The sequence below is a fragment of the Erigeron canadensis genome, chromosome 5 (genome assembly GCF_010389155.1).
Source record: "Erigeron canadensis isolate Cc75 chromosome 5, C_canadensis_v1, whole genome shotgun sequence".
Taxonomy (NCBI): domain Eukaryota; kingdom Viridiplantae; phylum Streptophyta; class Magnoliopsida; order Asterales; family Asteraceae; genus Erigeron; species Erigeron canadensis.
In genome coordinates, this window is record NC_057765.1 from 38,147,606 (window position 1) to 38,162,276 (window position 14,671).

Genomic DNA, 14,671 nt, shown 5'->3' on the forward strand with positions numbered 1-14,671 from the left:
CGAATATGTATTGGTGTATAACATAGATGGCTTTAACTTAGATTGTATATCTACAACAATTATTTGCCATCTACAATAATTTATGCTTTACGCAATTATAAACTGTGCAGTAAAACATGTACATTTGTTATAGATGGCTAATAGTTGTTGTAGATTTATCACTTCCCTTTGGACATTTCTTGATTTTTGATCCTTAATCTTTGCAAAATGGTCAAGGATTTGGAAAACAGTCTCTCCATATCTCATGAAAGACAGATTTTGATCATTGTTAGAACTTTTATAATAAAGATCTCTGTAGTAACAAAACCAAAAAAGAAAAAAAGGGGGGGGGGGGGGGGGGGGGGGTCTAATGGTATTTCCAAGAACCAAGGTGCTCTATTTTCAAACTGGATAAAGCCAAGGGACCTTTTTTACTATTGTCTCAAAACCAAGAACTGAAAATTCGTTTCTTGATCTCCATCACTGCATCAGAAAGCCAACCTTTTTTACGGTTCAAAACTTTATTATTTCAATTTCTTTATATTAATTATATAAATATAAATGTATGTATTTAATGAAAAATGTGCTCTTTTTCAGATTTGAAGAAAGTTGATAACTTTATACCAAAAATTAGAAATTCCATTTGTGATCTACAGGTAAAGATTATAACTTTAACTTCCTAATTGTCTGAAGATTTATGCTTTTTCTTGTATTTTGAAAACTAAAGTATATTAATTTTTGGGTTTTGATGATTACTGTGTGGTTTAAAGTGTGCACTCTAGGTGTTTGATAAAATCCCTCTTTTAGTGTGCAGTTTAGTGGTGTATATAGATTGGAATATATATATATATATATATATATATAACCTAAGGATTGCACCTTTGTATGTTTAGTAGTTATACTGAGACTAAGGTTTGTTTAAGATGGTTAGGAAAGTGAGCTCAAGGTATGGCCTGAGTTAAATATTATAATCGGATGAGCCATTGGCCCATTGTTGGAATAAATATTGATCTACATATGAGATTTTCGATACAGATATGAAATTTTCTAGTAGTTTAGATAGCACTAGCACTAGCATAAAAACTGCATAATTAGCTTAATACTAATGCCAATTCAGCATCCTACTATGAGTCCATACCTTTAGTTCTTTTAGATGTTCATTCCACGAAGACAGAGTTTATCAGAGTCACATGGGCCCACAAGGCTGCAGGTCACAGGTTCGAAACTTGCCAAAGGCAAGTGGAGAAAATATATCTTGTGATCCATGTGTGAGAATGGTGCTTCACCGGACATTAGTTCTATGTGGTGTGTGCTCTGGGTACCAAGACGGTACATGGGACCAGAGGGTTCCCACCCACTTACCCCCTTTTTTTACAAAATTTTTTTCTTTCCATTTCAGTTGGTTAATGGAATATCAATGTTTCCGAGCCCCACTTCATCTGAGATTGGGAATCATACTGTCACTCCTAGTTGGTATTGGCTATTGTAAACATACGTCTCGATACTTCTCGGAGGTGGGAGGAAGTCTGTTTTTGTATTTATGTAAAGACTAGTTGCTGAAAGTTTTATCTGCATTGTTTTTCTTTGCTCTTTTGATTCTTTATTACATGTTCATTTTCGTGTCCTTTGTTAGGTGGGCAGCTATAAATATATCACAGAAACATACTTTCAGAAATATGATACCTTAGTTGATGATGCTTTCCAAAATTTCATATCCAACGAGCTTTCTCACGGCTTCTGTGAAAAACAGAATATTGTGCCAAAACTGTCTGTTCTGCAGAGACAGTTAATTGGTGAAGGTTCTCACCGACGTCTAACTTCTTCCATTAGAATTGAAATCCAACCAGAAGTTTTGTCTAAATCCCCCTCGCTCTTCTGTGAGTCCATACTTGTTGAGAGACTGCCTTTTGGGGTATTTGCTGACCCATTTGAGCTAGAACATCTCACACAGCGTGGTGGTAAGTTACGGTCATACCCTTGAAATATTTGTGGAGTTATCATTACTTAAAGTTTATCTAATATGTTTGTCTTCATTGACTTTTGCAGAGTTTACCGACGCTTCTGCATTCGGGGACACAGATTTAGAATTGCCTACTGTGCGGGCAAATCGATCCATTGTAGAGGTTCACATGGCTTTGGGCGCTAGTACCAAGACTGAATGGGAACTCAACATTGAGCTTCCATTACATGCACGCTATGCGGTATGTTGATGCTGGGTATCAAGTGTGCTTGCACACTGTTAATATATCACTTTTGGTGTAAAAGTAGTTGATATTAATTTGTAGTTGACATAATTAGATTATTATACTCATTTCTGCAGCCCTTAGGAAAACATGGTTACACGAGAGTTGAATTTGGGTCTCCTGATTTGCTTTTACGCTGCGTTGTGGAAAGTGATTCCCATAATCAAAGCTGTATATTTTCATCAGCCAATGCCGGTGTTAGATCCAGTTCTGCTGCTACTGTCTGGGAAGTACCTTCTGGAATTGTGGAACACACAAAACTCGTGTCTGTTCTTACTTTTATTTCAGCAGTTGTTGGTGCTTTCTCAATTGTATTGGCATGTCTCTTTCCTTCAGAATTTTCAGACTACAAAGATTCCAAACAATCTTAGTATGCTTAAGGTTTGTATGTCATGTAGATTATTTTCTTTAGTTACTGGGAAGAGTATCACTATACATGTACTTTCATATTTTTATTTTTGTTATGTCAAACATGCTATTCAACATATATGATTTTCTTGTTTTTTACATGCCGTGTTTGATCATTGCAAGAGTCCATATATGAAACACGTATCTGAAATAACTCATTTATTTATATTAACAGTAGGGATCATTACATAAATGTTGTGGGCTCACAGGAACTAAATAATTAACAAAACTGTAAATAATGAAGAGTAACAATTTGTTTCCGTTATAGTACATTATTATTATTTCTATATGCACTGAAATAATTAAGTTGATTACTGGCTCCATGGTAGTACTATATGCGTTTGAGCTTTGGCAACACGTGCTTGCGATATTCAGCTAGAGCCCACATTGGATATATATCTCTGTATAATGCGTAGTGTAGCATGCAGTTCTTCATGAAGACTCCAGCTATTTCCTGCAATAAGTAGACAAAAATGGACTGATCTTAAATGGGGTGAGCCGTGAAGCCATTGGTAAGATTACCCCTATGACTGGAAGTAGCTGTGTCAAAATGAGTGGATTGGGTTGGTAGGTAAAGTTGAACTCGGGTCAAAATGGTAAGTTTTGGTATGGGTAAAAACAGGTCGGGTCATGTCAGTTTAGGTCAAATCAGGCTGGTGAAATGGTGAAAATTTGTCATCACATCTTTGGTTATAGTGTAATGGAACAAAATTATATAAATCAACGTATCTGGCTTTCTAGCATTTACATTTGCTTAATTGAATTCTTTTGCCATCTGCATTACCTGTTGAGGAAAATCACCATTCTCCAACTGGGAGTTGATGATCAACTTGGCTGCTTTGTGTAGAGGTGTTGAGTCTCTCTCCTCCTGTACATTTGAACATATTAATTGAACTACTAAAACTAGTAAAAAAATGTAATCACATTTAGTTTTATATGATTAACTGACCTGCCGAGAATGAATCAGTCCCATCATAGCCCATGCAGTGTGTACTAAGTTGGACCGGCCTCCTTCCAGGGGTACATATTTCTGTTTTTGAGCAAACACACAGAAGCTTTGTTAAAAGAGGGTTGGGAGTATGTGGTTGTTATGTACCTAACTTAGAGTATTTGTTTTTTTTTTCCCATCTTTTTCTAACACTTATGATGCGTTAGTGTTACCTTTTCTGGGCTGGATTTGTAGCTCTCTCCCCAACCTCCATCCTTTAGCTGTGTTTCCAGCAAAAAATTAACACCCTTACGAATTGCTGGACAATTTTCGTACGTCTTTCCAACTGATGCCAGTCCTCCAAGAGCGAACCAGGTACCATATGTGAAACACACACCCCAGTTTCCATACCTAATTACCACAACTTCTAATGTTAACAAAAATCATAAGATTTTTTAATTTAATTTTAATTATTATAAACCCCTTTACTAATCACTTGTTTGATTTAGATTGCGTCATATCACTAGGGTCAAGCGGGAAGTATAAAAAGCTCAAATGTTTCCCATAAAAACTTTTTGGGTGGACCCTTGTAAACTATACTAAAAAAGTTATGCATTTTCACCCGCTATGAAACCCACCCATTTTGCAACATATAGTTTCAACTGTGTTTCAGACCTATTAATCTAAAACAAAAGACAGAAACAAACCATGAACCATCTGGCATCTGTATATTCTCCAGGTATCTACATGCATTTGGAAGGAAATTTTCTATCTCTTTTCTTCTATGCCCTGGGTACAACTTTTTAAACAAAACCAGTGCCTGCATTGATGCTGATGTGCACTCAACATACCTAGGGAACAAAAATTTGTGAGCCTTATGAAGCTGTCTGTTATCTATTTGGAGATTGTAAATTATATTGGAGTCTTACTCGTGCTCAATGACAATATCAGCAAAGAATTCTGTAGGATTGAGAAACTACAATGGAAAAAAGGAATACATTGTAATCGTTTCAACATGTTTATTTCTTAGAAACTTTTCACATTTAAATAACAATAGTTATCTTTGATTTTGATACCTCCAGCCAGTCTGATGATCCAGCCGGTTCCCATGCAGATAGCCCACCATTTTTGCTCTATATTATCATAACAGTCAAATAAAGCTCGTTAGGACCACGTTTCGTGACTTTGAATGCATGATTTTTAATGCGTATCAATTATATCAATGCCTTTGATACATTTAAAGTTTCCTTTTTGAGTATATAAACCAACCTGTAATGAAAGTATTATGTTGACAGCATCTTTTAGTTGCTCAGGCTTCATGTGCTCACCAACAATTTCTGGTGGCATGTTGGAAAATAGGAGGCAACACTGAGGATAAATAGTAAGTAGATCATAAGAGTAGTCCTTTAAGCATTGTGTTTGTTAACTTTTATATCAGTATTAATACTATAATTGTATAAGTACCTTTAGTCCTTCAGCAGTACAGTCAGAAACTTGCCATCCATGGTCTTGATCTGAAAAGGTCCATGATCCCTTAGAAATATGCCGGTGCATGCTTTTGAAATCACCGGAAGGATTGTCTTTGACCTACAAAAGAGTGATGGAGTTGCATTCTTGAGTTTATTTATGTAAGGAAAGGAAAAGAAAAGGAGGATGAATAATAGTTTTTGTATTCTTTAGTTTTTTAGTAATGAGAAAGGAATAGAAAAGAAAGGAAATTTAAGGGGTTTTTGGAACAAAAAGTTTCCTTTCAAAAATGGGCTGGAAAGGAAAAAAATTAATTAAAATTTATGTAGTATTATTATAAAGCCCTTGGCTATCATATTTTATTTATAATAAAAAAGGTATAATTGTAAAGTTGTATAATTTTCTTTTCTTTTCCTCTACACTCAAGAATAACATAATTGATTTAAGTTCTTCTTTTTTCTTATCTTTTTTCTATCCCTTCCTTTTCTTTTCTCGTCAAAAAAACTCGAGAATACAGCAAAGTATAGATTCAGTTAAAAATATAAATGTCTTGGCTTCGTCTATAGTTATAACATTTTAGATACCTGTGAAGCTTTAATAAATTCATGCCCCTTTTTCAAGGTGCATCCAATTTCTTCAGTAAGATCGGTAGCCAATAGAGCTTGAATGGCAAAACCAGCATCCCACTGTTGACTGCCAAAACTCTGTTTTCGAATTATAATTGCAATTAGAACCATAAACCTTTGAATTACATGATGACGTATATTTCATTTATCATGAAAAATAACATTTTTCGGAGCATGGGCATTTTGTATGACCTGCATTTTCATTCCATCTTCTCCAACCCAAAGATAGTCTGGGATTCGGGCAAGGTGCTTTTTGAAACAAATTCCATTTGGATCCTCAACCCAGCATGACAGCATACACAGTGCCTGAATAACAAATGTTAAATCCCCACAGTGATTTTTGAATGATCTAATAATCTTTGGGTATGTTGTTATTTGGCATACCTTTTCTACTGAACCAATTGTGATATATCGACTGTTTTCATCTTCATAATGGATATGGTTCATTGTAGTTCTAAGTGCCTTTTCACGCAATTTGTTAAATGGCCATCGATTTAACAGAGGCTCGGTAAAAAGATAGAGACTATCCCACATCAAATCTTGTAGTAAAGGATGCGGATAGTATATATCTTCCTGAAATCATAAATTTAGCAGGAAAACATTTAGCAGAGTTAGATCATTATTACTCAAATTAAAGGTTTAAAGTAGTCAAACATTTACCTTTGCAACTACATGCCGAATGCTCTTCCAATTAATTTCATGGTAGGGCTGTAGAAATATTTCATTTCTAAGTTCCACAATCAATGGAGTAATAGGACCAACAAATCGTTTTCCATATAGGTATGACATCGGCATATATACCAGCCGACAATAGCACCACATTTTTGCTGCATTTAGAAGAAATAGATTAAAAAGAGAAGATAGATGCTGAAATAAAAAAACATTATATTAGTTAGATAACTGAATATGCTAAGTTTGCAATTCGGTGGCCCGGCCTTTGATAATTAAAGAAGAATAACATATCTTTAGATTATGTTAGATATACAAATGATCCTGTATTTTCTTTATACAGAACTAACCTGGATGCATAGGTAGGAAAGAAGGGAGGATCCAGAACTCCGGGGGCATTGGGTTGGTTCCAGACCACTCACATAAGCCGAGTATCTAAAACAAAGAACCGTGTTTAAGTGTGCATGATTCGTAAATGCAACAAGTATATTAGCGTTCGCGATATGAGTGGGTTGGGTCAAAATGGGTCTGGATTAGAAGGGTTCCAACACTTGTTTGTTTGTTTTTTTCCTATTAAATAACAACATTTAGTTAGAAAAAAGTATAGCTTTATTTTTTGTTGGTAAAGTGAGTTAGGAAGCTTATAAGCACTATAAACAATGTTGGATTTTGGTGACTTTTGACATGTTTTAATGTTTGCTAATATATGTTACTGAGTGTCGAGTTCATGAACCCTTGCCTAAATTTCCAGTTTTAGTTTGTTTTGGAAAAGATGTCTTACGGAAAGCCATGTTTTGCCCCATGACGGATTGGCTGTGGCAGTGCCATGATCAAGAATCCATTTCCGTGCCTTGGCGCATGCACCATTCAGACCACCGTCGGGCCCTTCTCCTAAAAGACGCATACAAATGTAGCTAAGGGTGGTGCAAAACATAATGCTATGACCCTCGATGTGAAATCCCCATCCACCGTCTTCATTCTGTAAATTCCAGCTGACTTTTGTTAGTGTAATTAAAACTTTCAGCATAAGTTGGTGATTCTAGCTACAATCATACGTACCTGATGGCAATACATATACCGTAGGATCTCTTTTCGATATTCTTCTGTGAAAACACTGTTAAGGTGCCCAGTAACATACAAGCACATGACCTGCAACATATTGATTTTGCACATGTAATGAGTAAACTTACCCACACCTTGACCTTAAACCATTTGACCCATTATCCAATCTACCCGACCTGCCCTTTTTAATTGCCACCTCTAGCGAAACATGACTTACCAAAGGCTGCATGAAATAAAGGGGACCTCCATTTTCGGCTGGCCAGTGACCATCATCAGCCTGCAAGGCTGAAAAGAGGTTGACCGCCCTCCTCAATGTTATTTTAGCTTTTTCATCGGTGACTTGTTCATCGTCTTCTATTTTCACTTGGGGTATTGTTTGTTTAAACTCCTTTTCTCTTAGAAACTGCATATCCACATTTATACAACATATAAGCAAGTCCATAACCAAATAAACAATAATTTAAGTTTTCCTTCACAAATTTAAATTCTGAACATAACCAAATGGGACCGTGACCTGCATGCGCCAAAGAATATCACTGCTCGTCTTAACTTTATGTCGATTATTCCAAAAATCAGCTCGTGCTTTTTCAACCTCAGCAAGTTCTTCTGGAGTTCCATAATTCGGATCAAACTCCCATATCTGCCTTCCAACATAGTTGTTTGTGCTGAATAGGTAGGGATCATTGCCCCCTTTTGCTATATTCATTCTCCACATCTTTGCTTTTTTTGAAATATATCGAACTGTTTAAATAAATATAAACTGTAAATGTGATAGAGATTGAAGTGCAGTTGAAATGAATATATGCACCTTTATTTATAGTTAACAAAAATCATAATCGACAAATATATAGTTAGTGATTCTAAATTATAACTCTTTCTAATATCAGGGACAGAATATGCAATTAGTTCCACTAAAAAATTTTCTGAGACAACAATGTCAAATTTCAGTACATGTTGCAATCAAGCATCTTTTGTTAATAACCACATTTGGTCAAAAGAAGGCATTTTCTTTGCTTTCACATATCCATGGTCCCTTTTGTAACTATATACCCGAAGGCACGACAAGTTAATTTGTATATGTCGTCGTATATTTAACATCTATTCAGAATAGAATATATAGCGGTATTACATATATGAGAATGAACTATGTCAAACCCGTGGTAGGATTGTGTATCATTGTTGTTGTTCTTAATAAATTTTTTTTTTTGTTAGCCAAATACGTACCGGTCTGAGTTTTAGGCTTGACCAAATTACTTATCTTGAGAAATTGTGTTCGATTCATATGCATGGCCAAAATTGAGGATCATGGTAGCTAGGAACAAAAATAAGTATCCAAACGATAATGTTTGACAATTCTTTTGTCTTTTCTATGACTTTCATTGCTAATCTTTTGGATTGTTGTACAATTTTGCATAGCAAAATGACCAAATACTCGTATATGCAAACTTGTCATAGTACTGTTTATTACTATTAAAACTTGTCTGATAATACAAACGATGAATCATATCTTTGCCAAAAATAAAAGTAATGTGGCGTTCACTTGTGGCAATATTCAAAGTTATCGATCTTGTCAGAAAACGACTTTTGCTTAACAATTTTTCAGGTATAGTAGGATGGAGAAAATTAAACTTGCCTGATAAATCGTCATCTTAGAAAAGTTATGCTATGCAATTATAGTCACTCGTACTAACATATATAAATAAATACTTTATATACAATCTTCCATATATCTTAGTTTTTTTTTAGTTGAAACACTAGTGACCACGCATATATAGGGAACTCCTTAATTATTCCTTAAAACACTATTCATGCAAAAAGATTCTTTTTTTGACATAAAGATACAACTTGCAGGCTTCTCTGAAAGTCCAAGTCAACCTCTATTGAAACCATGATTATTTGTTTGATTGTTAATTCTTAATTTTCCTCAACCTTTATTACTACAATTTTTTATTTCTTCTTCTTCTGAAAGGCAGATTTGCAACCATGATTCATTATCCTAATTAGAGTCGTTAATTAAGTTGCTATATCCAATCAAATCTCCAAAATATAACGTTAAAAAACTCTAAACCATAGAAAGGGAAGCAGCTTGTACCTTTTTTGTTCATGCAACTTGTACGAACTTATTTTGTGTTACATATCCCTTCCTCTAAATTAGCTAGCTTTGATCTTCATTCCTTTAATTTCCTTCACATTAATGATGTTTTGCCAATTAATATTCAAATTCAAATAATACTTAGCCATATCTAGCTATATATGCTTGTTATACAATGATGTAGCGTGCCAAAATATGGACCATCTCCTTTCGGCATCCATCAAGGTAGGTGTAGTAGTATTAATAGAGTATGTACGTATGACACTTGTTTATATCTAAGACTTTTGTGGCTATGAATTTATAAGGTTCACTCATTCCAGTACGTATATACATAAAGATCTAGTTACTACTTACTACTTCAGCATCTTGCACAACGTAATTACTACCCATTACAATATGTTACCGTGTCCGGCCAACTTTTGTGTTATTATGGAAAGTTATATTTTGTCATACATATATCATACATTTTAACCACCTTAATTTAGAAAAAAATTTTCATCATGTGGTTTCAATACATTCTTAATTTTGTAGATAACAACGTACGTTTCCCTTTTGAAAAGTATTTTTCCATTAATACTTTGTCTCCCACACCGGCCACCACAACTCTTTTTATAAACTATAAATGGACCCAAATATTCAATTCCATTTTATAGATACATAAAAACTCAGTGGCACGGTAGAGATCGACCACGTCACCAGAATAATCAATCTAAGAGCATGACTGGTGGTGGAAGTCTCACTACCGTTCTTGAGGAAACCAGCTAAATGCTAGAGAAAAAACCTCATGTCTCACCTCATTGACAATGACTTCCCAATATGCATGTCTTTCAATGATTTCGAATCCGTGACCAACATTTTGCTGAAAGAGATAAGGAGCATTAAATGTCCAGCTGGGTTAATTAAATCCTAAAGACATAAAATAAAATAATAATAATAAAAAAATATATAAAATCCTTCTATTAACCAATAGAAATAACTAGCTTCAATTCTAACTGCAATTTGGTTTTGAGAGAGAAAAACATTTTACTTACTCATAATAATTAAAGCCTTTAATTTATTTAAAAGTGTTCCACAAATTACCTAAAAACATGTACTCCGTAATAAAAACGTAAATGGATAAGGTTATTTGCATGTTATCAGTTCACCGTCTTTCTTCTTCACGCGCATTATAATTCAAAAGTAAACGAATTGAATTAATAAAAAGTTCGTCTTTTAGTTTAATTATATGAGATTTATTCAGTTTTCATGTTGGACCGTATTAGATAACATTCTTAGTTCGGTATTATATATAAGAAATTATTACTATCACAATAAGAATGATTGTTTACAATCTTGACAAATTTTATACTGAATGACACATTTTCTCTTATAACTCGATCTATTTCTGTTGGCCAATGAGAACGTACGTTATCGAGATGGCCAATTGTTGGATTTTTTTCTTTTTTGTGCAATGTTGGCTTAACTACTTTGTAATTAATTAAACTTTGTGTTGCTAATTAAAGTTGTTAGTAGTTATGGAATAATACTCGAGTATCATCATGCATGCTACGTACGTACGTACGTACACCATATCATCATCAATAGGAGGAAACCCATTATTTTTTGGAAAAACTTCATGTTAGATTTGAACCCGTAACGACCTTATGATACCATTGAGCAGTTTTATCCCACCATCAAGATGTTATTTAGGGGGTGTTTGGGATTGATTTTTTGACCTGATTTTTTGATTATTGTGTTTTGATATCACAAAAATCTATTTTAAATGTTTGGTAAAAAAACATTGAAAATTGATTTTTCACGTTTTGATCGGATGAAAACGCATAAATCTAAAAGTGGCTCCCCCACTACTGCACCACAACGCGATTTAAGATATTAGTTCTCCCGCCATATTATTTACCCTGAATACCCTTATAATTAAAGCCACCGTCTCCACAATTTATCATCACCTAATTCATAACTTTTCATCCATGTTCTCCTTTTCCACTAATCAACAAGTAATAATCGAACTAAGGTAGTGTATTCAATACTTATTTTATGTTATCCTTAGCTTATATGTTTATTCAAAGCAATCAAAAACAAAAAAAAATGAGGATTATTGTACTACTCCGTCAGATTGATTTATGAGTGTAATATAATCTTCAAATACACCATTAGAACTTTTTATATGAGTCCCAAATCATGTTGATGTTATTGTTATAGGTAAAACTTTTTATGGGTTGTTTCCTGTTTTGTTAGTTGCTAACGTGTAGAGAAAGCTTGGTTTATTTCCCTTTTCTTCAAAAATTTTTTGGGGATGGCTAATAATTGGTGCGTTGCGACTATCGCGCGTTATGAACTCGTCTTAATAAAGTTCATGACTTCATTTCCATTCGAAGGGTTGTTAGATTCTGTTTCTGAGTTCTATTGCTGAAAATTTTCATTCTAGAAGGCAAGTGGTACAACATAAGTTTTTGTACCTGACTCACTAATAAAAGTAGTATAGGCATTACCCAGCATCACACTTTTGTATAAAAGTCATTCCAAAAGGTGAAAGGTTGATCTTGAGATCAAAATTATGCATAGCAAAACAGCAGTGAATGAATAATAAAAGAATTGCAATTTGTTTTAACCTGACATATAAGAAGAGTAGGCTCTGTTCAATGCTTATCACTTAGAACTTAAGAAAACCGTAAGTTGACATGGTTAATTGTGAATAATACCCATGTGATTACTGTCCTTTTTGGTCATTTTACTTGTTTACTTTTAGGAATATATATATTTGCCAAACACTGAATAGCTGATTATCTGATTATTGTGACATCAAACAACATAATCAAATCCAAACATTATGTTTCAATAGTATGTTTTGTAATAGCTGATTATCTGATTATGATTATTCAAAACGCATAATTTATTTTCAAAAAGTAATCCCAAACACCCTCTTAATCAAAGATCAAGTACTTCATGAGGAAATAAGTGTATGGTTTTGGCGTTGTTAGTAATTATTGCTGTTAAAAAGAAGGTGTATATATAGTTTGGTGTGGGAGAGTACTCTTTGATAAGATTATTAATGAAGATGTTAACACTTAACTATTACCCACTAAATGTAATTTATCTTAAATTTTCAAAGTACTTTTTTATAAAATTTAAGCTTAAACATTTTAATTTGTGTTATATAATATTTGATAAAGATGATACTAATAAAAATACATTTAAAACTCAATCAATTCATATAACTTTCATTAAATATTATATAACACAAATCAAAATATTTAAGGTCAAAGTTTATAGAAAAAAAACTTTGAAAATTTAAAATATGACAAATTTAGTGAGACGGGGGAAATAATAAATTTCGACAATGTAGAAGTTGGAGATGAATATTGTTAGAATGACATCTGACATTAATCAACAATATGTTGTAACGTGGCTGCATGTAGAGACAAAGATGGCTAAAATTAATCTTGTTACGAGAGTTTGCAACTTAGATTATTGCCATGAATCATCATTCTTGCATTTAATATGATTGGAAAATCTTGCTACTATTAGAAAGATTTTTTTTTTTTCTTTCTAAAATCATAATTATCAATGAATTCAAGGACCGACCCCAGGGCCCGTGACTAGCTAGCTAATGTCGTGCGGTGCCAATTCACATGCATGCCATGAGCCATGATCTTATACGTAATTTAAGACGGAATTAGAACTATCAACAAAGATTCATGTGTTTCAGTGTTTATCCTTGGTAACACTATACACATCAAGACATAAGAGAGTAAAATCTTTTAGGGCGTTACTAGGATTCAAACTCGGGATGGGCACAATTACTAGTTCTTCTTTCGTCCGAGAAAAAAAACAAAGATCAAAGACGAAAGACACTTCAAACGTACATCTGTAAACGATATGATAGACAAATTTTGGTAGCCAAAACCCAACAAAACCACTAGTTCTGGAGAGAACAAAAAAAAAACCGTCATCTGAAGATCCACCGCCATAAAAATATGTTTTAAATCGGATTTAACACAAGATCTATCGTCTCAAATCCATCTTTTCATTTTCTAATGACAATTGAGGCTTAGAGTTCCTTATTGGCAATGACACTGTCATTTCTAAAAATAAGAATAAGAGAAAGTAATACATCTATAATTACTTGCAAAAGAAAAATACTCATAGCTAATGATTACTTCACACTTTCAAGCAAATAATGTTTGATGGTTAATGGAATTTAAGCAAATTGTGCAAAGGAGATGATTACTCCCTCCATCGTAAATATTCTTGTAAGTATTTATACTAGTAAATGAAACTTACATCATATCATTAAAAAATACATTCAAAAGATTATTACAGTCAAAAATTTAAAGAAAAAGATTTTAGAAAACCAAACCAAGACACTTAAAATAATGAGAGGATGGAGTCTATGATATGCAAATGTAACCAAGTAAAGTTAGGATTAATCCATAGTGAAACGAATAATTAACCTTAAAACCGCCCCAAATTGTAAAAGGAATTACATTACAGTAAATATACTTACTTGATGATGCAAGTAGATTAGTGGAAGCAGATGGTAAAACTAACCATAGTGTATGATATGAATATTAGCCAGGCAATGTCTTGAAAATGATCTAGTACATCATCTCTATTTGCTCCCTTTATTGCAACCAATATATATATATATATATATACGCACACGGTACTGGCTAAGAATGTATTATATATAGAGCATATTGCACACTACACATGCAATATCATAGTTGTATAGATCGATGCTATAATAATATGATCAAACTCATCAAAGCTAAGTGAGCCTACATGCATGGACGTATTTGTTTCAATTCAAACTTGGCACATTTTGCATATGGTGTTATGTACATTAAATCATTAATTAATTGACTTAAGGAAATAGAGCAATTATCCGATATACTATCTTTAGAGACAACTTTTTATTAGATATATAAACTACTGTATTTAATTAGACAACTTTTTGTTAAAAACATATAAGACAACCTTTATAATAGAAAGTGTTGCCTTCCTTCTTATAAAAGACAACACTTGTAAAAACTTTTTTTATTGTTAATAATCCATAATTACTAATTGTGATTTTCTGTTTTCTTTACATTAGTTGTATTAAAAAAAGAAATCTAGATCTATGTGTCATACACTAGTTGTATTGAAAAATAGATCTTGATCTATGTGTCCGGATCTCATCTTTCATTAGTCGACTTTT

The 14,671-nt window shown here is 33.4% G+C and overlaps 2 protein-coding genes across 4 annotated transcripts; one reads left to right on the forward strand and one right to left on the reverse strand.

Moving 5' to 3' along the window:
- The first annotated feature begins 390 nt into the window (after positions 1 to 390).
- On the forward strand, positions 391 to 2,729 carry LOC122599089. 2 transcript variants are annotated; one of them, XM_043771547.1, is made up of 6 exons: positions 391 to 490; positions 577 to 635; positions 1,379 to 1,493; positions 1,613 to 1,937; positions 2,026 to 2,180; positions 2,300 to 2,729. In XM_043771547.1, exons 3-6 carry the CDS (start codon positions 1,386 to 1,388, stop codon positions 2,591 to 2,593), a joined length of 882 nt encoding a protein of 293 aa, XP_043627482.1. In that variant the 5' UTR covers positions 391 to 490; positions 577 to 635; positions 1,379 to 1,385; the 3' UTR covers positions 2,594 to 2,729. The 2 variants fall into 2 exon arrangements, with proteins under 2 accessions (XP_043627482.1, XP_043627483.1); XM_043771548.1 differs by lacking the exons at positions 391 to 490; positions 1,379 to 1,493 and having other exon boundaries at positions 514 to 635.
- Positions 2,730 to 2,774: 45 nt separating this feature from the next.
- On the reverse strand, positions 2,775 to 9,620 carry LOC122599088 (beta-amyrin synthase 1-like). 2 transcript variants are annotated; one of them, XM_043771545.1, is made up of 19 exons: positions 9,475 to 9,619; positions 7,897 to 8,123; positions 7,600 to 7,785; positions 7,380 to 7,469; positions 7,102 to 7,299; positions 6,671 to 6,755; positions 6,312 to 6,478; positions 6,036 to 6,224; positions 5,844 to 5,957; positions 5,610 to 5,729; positions 5,023 to 5,145; positions 4,828 to 4,926; positions 4,635 to 4,691; positions 4,488 to 4,534; positions 4,266 to 4,409; positions 3,792 to 3,969; positions 3,580 to 3,660; positions 3,415 to 3,498; positions 2,775 to 3,084 (listed from the first exon to the last, which is right to left on the reverse strand). In XM_043771545.1, the coding sequence occupies exons 1-19, from the start codon at positions 9,485 to 9,487 to the stop codon at positions 2,962 to 2,964; spliced, it is 2,325 nt and encodes a 774-aa protein (XP_043627480.1). In that variant the 5' UTR covers positions 9,488 to 9,619; the 3' UTR covers positions 2,775 to 2,961. The 2 variants fall into 2 exon arrangements, with proteins under 2 accessions (XP_043627480.1, XP_043627479.1); XM_043771544.1 differs by having other exon boundaries at positions 5,844 to 6,224; positions 9,475 to 9,620.
- Positions 9,621 to 14,671: the final 5,051 nt, after the last annotated feature.

Coding starts and splice junctions, on each gene's coding strand:
- LOC122599089 (XM_043771547.1), top strand. CDS start 1,386: ATGGAATATCAATGTTTCCGAGCCCCACTTCATCTGAGATTGGGAATC. Junction 1,494..1,612: donor CGTCTCGATACTTCTCGGAG/GTGGGAGGAAGT, acceptor GTCCTTTGTTAG/GTGGGCAGCTATAAATATAT. Junction 2,181..2,299: donor CATTACATGCACGCTATGCG/GTATGTTGATGC, acceptor TCATTTCTGCAG/CCCTTAGGAAAACATGGTTA.
- LOC122599088 (XM_043771544.1), bottom strand. Junction 6,756..7,101: donor GGGGCAAAACATGGCTTTCC/GTAAGACATCTT, acceptor TCTTTGTTTTAG/ATACTCGGCTTATGTGAGTG. Junction 3,970..4,265: donor CAGATGCCAGATGGTTCATG/GTTTGTTTCTGT, acceptor TGTGGTAATTAG/GTATGGAAACTGGGGTGTGT.